At 40.1% G+C, this 9,290-nt stretch overlaps 1 protein-coding gene across 1 annotated transcript in view; it reads right to left on the reverse strand.

The window, feature by feature from the left end:
- The window catches only part of angpt1 (angiopoietin 1), a 93,268-nt gene extending 83,983 nt beyond the window's left edge, over positions 1-9,285 (reverse strand). The window contains exon 1 of the mRNA XM_084738647.1: positions 8,690-9,285. Within this exon, the coding sequence (XP_084594773.1) occupies positions 8,690-8,830 (141 nt within the window). The 5' untranslated portion in view covers positions 8,831-9,285. The remainder of the gene's footprint in view (positions 1-8,689) is intronic.
- Between the last annotated feature and the right edge of the window lie 5 nt (positions 9,286-9,290).

Below are 9,290 nucleotides of genomic sequence, written 5' to 3' on the forward strand. Positions count from 1 at the left end.
GTCACTCTAAAGCAATTTTGAGTGGTGACCTCCTGGATAATCTGGTTGGTGTTAGTGTCCCAGTCTGCCCAGGATTCCTCAGAGGTTACTGTGTAACACATGAAAGCTACCAAACTCATTTTTTGTGTGTTTGCCCTTCATGTTGAATGTCTTTTAGGGCCTGACTTCACTGAGAACTGCTTCCTGGCTCTCATTCAGTGCTGTCTGACACAATATTTTTTTTTTATTTCCCACAACCATCTGGCGTCCTCCAGAAAATATCCTGCACAGTTGAGAGCCACTGCTGTAAAATACACAAGAAGCTGGTGATGGCTTGTGAGTTTTATTAAGTGTGCAGTAGTCAAGTCTCAAGAGGCAGCAACAATACGCCAACAAACGTCTAGCCTTCCAAAAATCAAAACAAGAAGAAGAAGAATTTGACTGATCACAGCGCTGGATTCGTTCCCCTCGCTTTTTCCCACCTATGAAAAAAACATTCGCAAGAAATATTTTCAAAAAGAGATGAAGTTACGCCCCTTCTGGTGCGCCCTGTGGCATCTTACTTCAGAAAAAATATGAACGATAGTCTATAGAGACAAATAATTTTTTGTTCCTGTTTGAATTGTGCCACAGACATACACATATGATGTTTGTCAATTTAAAAGACAATTTTACAAGTGACAAAATGTCCAGACTTAGCCAGCTACATCGCCACTGAGTCACGTAATGAGTGCTTGTGTGTAGAGTCAGCGAGTCCGGATCGTCAAGCTGCATTTTTTTGTGGATACTGCGGTAAGACAAAAAAGTAGGGTTAGATAAAACTGGAAACTAGCTTACAGGAAGTCTGTTACACAGCACAGTGGGGACACAGGACAGCTCAGCTTTGACATGTAGTGCTTCACGCCTGACACACAGCGACAAGTGTCTGCAGTTTCTGGCTTCATGTTGCCGGCTTCACTTGAAAATAACTGATGTGTAGTAGCTGGTAATGTGAACAATCTGTTAGCATCAACCAGAATGGAAATCTTAAAAAGACTACTCCACTGATACAGCATTGTGAAACACTTCAGTTTCCAGGTGACATAATTTCATGGAAAATAGGTGGTAATTACCAAGTAATACATTGGAAATCTCTTTTAAATTACCCACAAATTACCTCCAAATTACCTACAAATTTTATAGTTAACTATGTGATAATCAGCAAGTACCATTTTCATGTATTTGGTGGTAATTACAAAGCAACATATTTGAAATTTCTCTGAATTTACCTGAAAAGCACCCCTCACATTTCACGGTAAGTATGCATGATACTTGGGAATTATCACATACTTAACCATTAAATTTGGGGGTCATTTTAGGGCAATTTCAAAGAAATTTCAAATAAATTACTTGGTAGTGACCATCTATTAGCCACTAGCCTTAAACATAAATGAGATTTCTAACTCCTAGATTTATTTTTCATTTAAATTTGTAGTCCTCAGACCCAACCAACACTGACTTGTGTGATATAGGACAGAAGACTTTATACAACTTCTTAAGACCATGATGCATAAAATTGATATAGTTCCCCTTAAAGAATTAAAACTTCAATGTAACAATGAGGTTTCTCATACAGAGGCTTTGAAATTTAGTATTGTCTGGGATTGAATGACATTAATAGTAATTTTCCATCGCTGTAGCCCAGAAATAGCAGAACCAATATGAGCGTGAGAATCTGCAAAGACTGCAAAAAGCTCTAAGATTTATTTTCTGTCTTTCATCCATCCACTATATCTCCATTACACGCACATGTCCCTATCTTTGTTCGTTTAATGTACAGTATGTCTCTATCACACACACTCTCTGCTGTTATGTTTTCAAGAAAACAAAAACGAAATCCAAGAATGAGCGGGGGAAGAAGGAATGTGTCTTCATCATTAGGCCAGAAGAAGGAGCAGAGTGAGGAAACGCAGCGCTGAAACGCTCTGGGTCAAAGGTCACGTCCTTGTCACGGACGGTCCATTTTAAAATCTCTGATTTGGGGAGACACAGCTGTCTGAATTCTGGCCAGACTTCAACATTCCTCTTTAGTCCAAAACATCCAAATCTGTGTGACTCGAGTGTGTGTGTGTCCGTGCGCCTCTTTGTATGTAACGGATGTGTATAAGCAGCATTGTGCTCATGTATTTACTGCCTCTATCTGCCTGCTCATGCTTACATGTTGTACTGTCTATCATACTGCATGTGTGTGTGTTTGATACACTCCGGAAAATAAAGGAAGGGAACAAGTTCTACAAAGAGACAGAACCCTCTGGGTGGGAACTTGAAAAAACCTTGAGGTATAAAAAGGCCTCCTGTAGAACCCTCTTGGTGGGCTCTAGATTCGACCCTTGGAATATAAAAAAGGTTCTCAGCAGAAACCCCTGAGCGTGTTCAAGATAAAACCCTTGGGATGTAAAAGGGTTCTCTGTTGGAGCACCTCAGTGTGTTCCAGATAAAACTCTAGAAAATGATTTTAAGTAGAACCTCTTGAGTGTGTTGGTAAAACACTTCAAATATAAAAAGGGGGGGGGTTCTAGATATACCCTCCGAATATAAAAAGATTCTCAGCACAACAACTTGGGTGAGTTCTAGATGAAAACCTTGGAATATTAAAAGGTTGTAACCCCCTGAGTGGGTTCTTGTTTGCACTCTTCAAAGGTGGAAAGGTTCTGGATATAAGCTCCAGATAGGATTCTGGCTGGAGCCATTATACCATGGAAGGGTTCTTTGTAGAACTGGGTGAAACTGTTAGATATAAACTGTTAAATAACAACTTTTTGAAAGGGCTCCAAATGTAACCTTAACAAAAGGTTTTAACGGAAGCAAAAAAGGGTTCTCCTGAGGAGACAAGCTCAGGAACCCTGTATGGTTCTAGAACCTTTTTTTCTCTGAGTGTATAGTGTGTGTATTCAGTGATAGTGGGGGGCTACACAAAGTTGGGCCCTGTGTGTGGGAGCAGAGGGGCGGTGTGAACGAATGCATGAAGGAGACCCAAGATAACAAACCCCTTGAATAACTCAGACTGGCCAAGACACAAAGCATGTGCAAATATCTCTTGGAGTGCTTGTCTTTGCTTGACGTACTTTGCTGGTGTCCTAAAATCTGGGCGCCAGTTACTGTGTCCAAGGGAAACTAAGTGGAAGATAATCGGCACCTCTGGGCAACTTTAGTGTGCAAAATTAAAACTACACACCACCTCTATGAGCAGCTGCACTACAAACCACTGATGGAGGGAAGAAATCGGAGAAAAGAAGTTACATCTAGTTCTCAGTAAACCATAAATTGATCTGTTTTCTAAACCGTCTCCCCTGAAGAGCAATTATTCTGTCATAGTTAGTCATCTTAATTAGGCAGGGGCCTGTAAAGCTTTGGATTTCTTCCTGTGTCTCACATCAGGCTTCCCAAAACAAAAATCAAAAGGGAAAAAGTGTGAAGAAAGGATAAGTGGCTGCCCTAAGCTGCTATGGTTGGTTTGTCCAGCTATTTAGCTTACTCTTACAGTAGGCTACCTAACCCAGTATTACCTCCAAGTCAAGAACCATTTTATTCTTGGATACTTCTATTTTAGAGTTTACGGTACTGTTAGCAGCTCTGTCCTGCTCCTTATTCGATTTAAGAAATGATTTTCAAAAAACACATAATATAAAAGAGGAAAGGATTAAAGAATGTGTTTATCTGCTTTAACTTAAGCTGCAATCATTAGCATGTCAGGCTAACTACCTTCCAACTCAACCTGGGCAAAGGGATAGATCCAGAATTTCTCAATGAGAAAGAGTAGAGATGCATCTGCATGTGTCTGGTACCACATGTTGATATTCTGCTATAAGGGAAAAAAACGCCCTGCCTTGTTTGAATATCTCTAAACCAATCACAATTGTCTTGGGCGGCGCTAAGCCCAGGATGCACCACTGGTTTCACTGCAAAATAGTGTTGGGAGGGGGGACTTGTTGTGATGGAAGATTTGCATGTGGGGAGGTCAGTCCTCACATTAAAATGGCTAAATCACGGAAAAGGACAAGGTAACTGTTGCTAGCTTGTGCATATTTGTACCATTAGCGACGCAGGCGCTAATTTGCTATTTTCAGCATGTAGGTTGCTAGCTTGGAGGTTGCTGTTGTTTCTCCTATGGACTTAAAAAAAATGTAGATGGCAGATGCTGCAATGCCGATGGAAACCAAGCACCTCCATGGCAGGTTTTTACCCGCAGCTGTTTTTAAAATATTAATCATGATATTTTTACTTGAAAACATGTTGGCTGGGGAACATTCAAAGGGTTTCAAACTAACAGTGCTAACATTAGTTAGCTAGGTGAGAAGCTGTTTACTTCTGAATGAAATCAGGGACTGTTTATAAAAGTGCGGGGAAAATCGGCCAACAGTTATCAGTGCAAACTACAGGAAGTGCTGTAACAGAACCACAAAAAGCTTGACTGGCATAGCAACAGTAACTAAGGGAACGTTGCTTAGAGATGATTCAATTCTGCCTGGCCATACATGAAAAGTTAGTATGTGATACGAAAGTGTGTACATTCTTTTCATTCAAATATGTTTAAAACCTGCTTTTGCAACATCAAAATCATCATTCTTATATTTGACTGTTATATTTGGCTTGACTTCCTGAACAGCAGCAGAGCCTGTGAAGAAACACAAGCCGTTTATATCTATGATATGAGTGGTGCAATGTCACATCTGAATTCTTACTGGAATGTAAACTTATTGAGAAAACAAACCCGCTTTTCTAAGCTGCAAGAGTACAAGCATTTTCTACCCCTCGAGGTCCCGTGCTGTCTGTCCTGCACTTCCTGTCCCACACATATAGGCCGATCTAATGCACAGCCAGTTTGGTAAAATGCAATAATCACTTTGCTGGTGACAGTCAAGCCCAGCGCGGGTCATGTCAGTTGTGAGAGGCCTCGAGGCGGCAGGCCTTCATGGGAATCTGGTTGTGAAAGGTTTGGGAGGACATTTTGTATAATTCAGCATCAATCTGAATGACACTCCCTTCCGCATGTAAGCTAAAATTGAATATATGATGTGGGAACATAAAGATATCAGAGTTTTTACATCTTTTTCCAGTTTTTCCTGGTGTAACTGGTGCTTTTTTTTTTCTAATTTAGTTGTGGTGGCTGCTTACAGGTCAAATAATGTCAAAGAAGCAATTTCCACTGCCCGACTTTTACAGTTTCAGCTTGATTTACTGACAAAAATTTCTTTTAAGTGTATCCTCTTACTTTCCAGTTACCATAATCCAAATGTGAGGTGATAAAAGTGTTAGTATGCTCAAATATGTCGCTTTCAATTATCATCATGAGCTTTACAGTAAGTCGCTTTCAATTACTATCATGAGTTTTACAGTAACAGAAAGTGCTTTCTAGACTTATTTTGCCCTGTGTTTCATCTGTAAGGTTACATGCATTCTTCCCCCTGAGCTTGTTAAAGCCATTACTCATTGGTATTTCTTCTTTTGGTTAATGTGTTTCAAAGGTCCAGTGTGTAAGATTTAGGGAGATCTTTTGGCAGAATATAACAGAAATGTTATATCATTTTTTCATTAGGGTATAATCACCTGAAAATAAGAATCCTTGTGGGTTTTTTAAAAATTTTTTGTAAATATACGCCATGAATTTGATGTCTGTTTCAAAAAAGCTGGGACAGGGGCCACAACAGACTGAGAAAGTTGTGTAATACTCAAGAAAACAGCTGTTTGGAACGTAAGTGACAGTATCATGATTGGGTATTCAAGGGGCATCCTGATAGGCTCAGTCATTCATTCAAGAAAAAATGCGGTGAGGTTCACCACTTTGTGGAAAACTGCGAGGACAACTTAAGAACAATATCAACACAAAACTGCGAGGAATTCAGAGATTTCACCATCTACTATCCATAATTTCATTAGAAGGATACTATATGGGCTATTTTCAGTAAAAACACATTACCACACAGAGACAAAGCTATATATCAAGAAAATCCAGAAACTCTGCAAACTTCTCTGGGCCTGAGCTCATCTGAAATGAACTGATGCAAACAGTGTGCTGTGGTCAGACGAGTCCACATTTCAAATTGTTTTCAGAAATTATGGACGTTGTGTCCTCTTGGCTTAAGAGGAAACGGACCACCCAGATTGTTACCAGTGCTAACTTCAAAGACCAGCATCTCTGATGGTATGGGGGTGTGTTACTGCCCATGGCATCATGGGTAAAACATCTGTCACATCTGTGAAGGCTCCCTTAATGCCGAAAGTTACATACAAGTTTTGGAGCGAGATATGCTGCCATTCAGATGACGTCTTTTTCAGAAACGTCTCTACTTATTTCAGCAAGACAATGCCGAGACACATTCTGCACGTGTTATAACAGTGTGGCTTCATGGTAAAAAAGTTCAAGTACTAGACAGACCTGCCTGCAGTCCAGACCTGTCTCACTGAAAATGTTTGTTGCATTATGACGTGCAAAATACAACAGAGACCTGAACTTGTACGGAAAAGAAATTTTACTTTGAAAACTTCAGTTGATGTCCTTAGTTTTCAAAACACTTCCTGAGTGAAGGAAAATGTTTTGTAGGCAGGTGTCAAATTCAGAATGAGTGTATGTTTACAAAAAACAACAAGTTAATGAGTTTGAACAGTAAATATCTTAATTTTTTCCAAAAGAATGTGCAAGCCTCTTCCACAGAGGTTGCCATGTGGAACTGCCAAATTTCTAGTTACCAAATTATTTTTACACTGTTAAAAAAGTAAAATTCATGTAAAATATTTTAATTCACTATTTCACATCTCAAAAATGTGTGGCACTTCCTAATAAATTTGTTTCTTTGATCTTCTGTCCCTGGCCAGGACACAAAGACGCTCTCTGTGAGTTATAAATGCAGTTGTCACTGGTTGTGGAAGGCAAAAGCGTTCCGTTTGACTCCAAAGACAAACCTCAGCAACTCATTCAGACGTGCTTGAATAGCTCCAGCTCTCTCAGTGTTTGCCCATTTCTTTTAACTTGGATAATTTGAATTTGATTAAACGGTTGCATAATGCGGCCAGAACTGTGATGGCACCATTTCTTTCGCCCCTGAGGTTCGCCGTTTGTCATGGTGATGTTGATTAAAGCGTACCCACACACACTCAAACACGCTCAAACACAGTGTCATGGTAATGCTGAACCTTTGCCAACATCTATACCATTGAGTCATCAGCAAAGGGACCTATTTGCAAGTGCTAATGTGGTGACTCTAGCGTATTATTCTCCTGTTTTGAGTTCAGGGTGGACCTGTCATATTCTGAGTTCCTCCTGAAAGATCCACAGTCTGGTCTGCTGGGGCCTCAAGGGAACGTTAATCTCTCACACAATAGCCTTGTTAGCATTTTGCTGAGTGATGACTTCACTTTTCACACTGAATGGCTCAAAGGTGAGAGTTAAGGAATTATGCATTTGTGTGTGTGTGTGCTTTGAGTGGATTTCAGCCCTGTGAAGGACTCTGAGTGGATGTGCTGCTGGGAGTAAAGAGTTACACTGGTGGCTTACGCTCTGAAGCCACTTCAACAGCTCTGCAATAAGCCCATGGAGTAATAAGCTCACATTTTTAAGCCTGCTTAAAGAAATCCTTTTGGAAAATAATACTGAGGCTCAACCTCCAACGGTTTTCTTGTAGAGACAAACGTAAAAGGATTATGGGGAAAAGTAGACAGTCAGCTGAGCGTAGCGTTAAACAGAGGCCCAGCTGAACAAGAATAGAATTAAAGTGAAACCCGTTATTCCTCATAGAGCCATTTCAAATGAAGAAAAATATCTCAGGAACAGCCGTCTTCGGTTCAGTGCCATGCTTTGATCCGGCATTGCTGTTGGAATGGCAGCGTATGTCAGTCAGCTCACTTCTTTGGTCCAGACTGAAATACCTCATCAGCGATGATTAGATTGCCATGAACAACACCAAAAAAAAAAGTCTGAAAATACACATTAACATGATTCCAACTTGGCAAAAATAAATCAGCACTCATGTGAGCTAGTTTCTAAAATCACTGTGCTGCACTTATCCATAACAGTGAATTAGTCAGCTACGTATTGTTCAAACATATTGGCCTCATAGCTGTAATATTATCCCAAGTGTATGGACATGCTTGGATCATTTTGTAGCTTTGTGAGCAAGAGACACTGAGTTTCTCACTATAGGATTTCTGACATTAGGAAGAAGTACTATCTTGTCTTAGGATAGGAATTTTACAGAACCGTCTTAACTGAAGACCCTGTCCTATTTCAATTAAGTGCCAAAAATGGCAGCACCACCAGAAGAAGAAGAGAAATGGAGAGATGCCTCATCACTCCAGTTTGAAAATGCACCAGCCCACATCTTCCTCAAAACCTTAAAAAACAGTTCAACTGTTAGTTAAGTTTTTGCCATCACTGAGACATTGGACAATACGGAGAGGATGAGGAAGGTTTGGGTTTTCCCTAACCCTAACCACACGTTTTCTCTCTCTAAACCTACCCAGATCTTAAAAAACATTATAAAATTTAGTTTGTGTAATGTGCACAATGAACAAACAACACGTACAAATCTCACAGAGTTTAACAAATCTAGGGTTCCCTTCTAGACACGACCGAAATGCCTCAATATTCTGTTACTGCATCACCTTTTTCCACTGAAAATGCTTTCAGAAACATATTTCAGCAACAGTTTGGCAGTAATATAAGAGAGTTACTCACCAAGCCGCCATCCTCAATTCTGTCCTCGATCTCTCCTGACCCCCCTCCTCCTGTTGCAGTCATCGATCTCCCTGTTGTGGTGAGTCTTTTTTTTTTCTTCTTTGAAGCCATTTTCATATCGACCTTCAGGTAACACGGCATTAACAGCACTTGCTTTTCCTCCTTCTTTGCTTTAGCAGGTCTTTTAATTCCACTGCTGCTGCTGTTAAAATGACAAACTCGAAACTCATAAAATTCTTCTTTTTACTCTTTGATGCCATTTTCATGATTGAATACTTCTGACATTCAGCATGGGGCACGATGCTTAGCCTTATATGGTTTTACTGGGGTGTTAATTGTGCTAATTTACAAGTCTCCTGCACGTGCACTCAATTACACGCCAGCGGATCATTTACACAGGTATCTGAAAGTTATGAGCGTTTGCTGAATTGGATGTGGCATTTTTCGTACAAGCCCTTCGTATGACAAAAAGTCTGAGAAATTTAAGATAAGATTATGAAAATATGAGGCCCATTGTTATATTATTATATATATAGTGCCCTAAAAAATGACAACAGCGAGGCTGAATGGCCTTGTCCCCAGAATGATGAAATTCCAGGCC

This window comes from Lutjanus erythropterus, chromosome 16 (assembly GCF_056507025.1).
Source record: "Lutjanus erythropterus isolate fLutEry1 chromosome 16, fLutEry1.hap2, whole genome shotgun sequence".
Classification (NCBI taxonomy): domain Eukaryota; kingdom Metazoa; phylum Chordata; class Actinopteri; order Lutjaniformes; family Lutjanidae; genus Lutjanus; species Lutjanus erythropterus.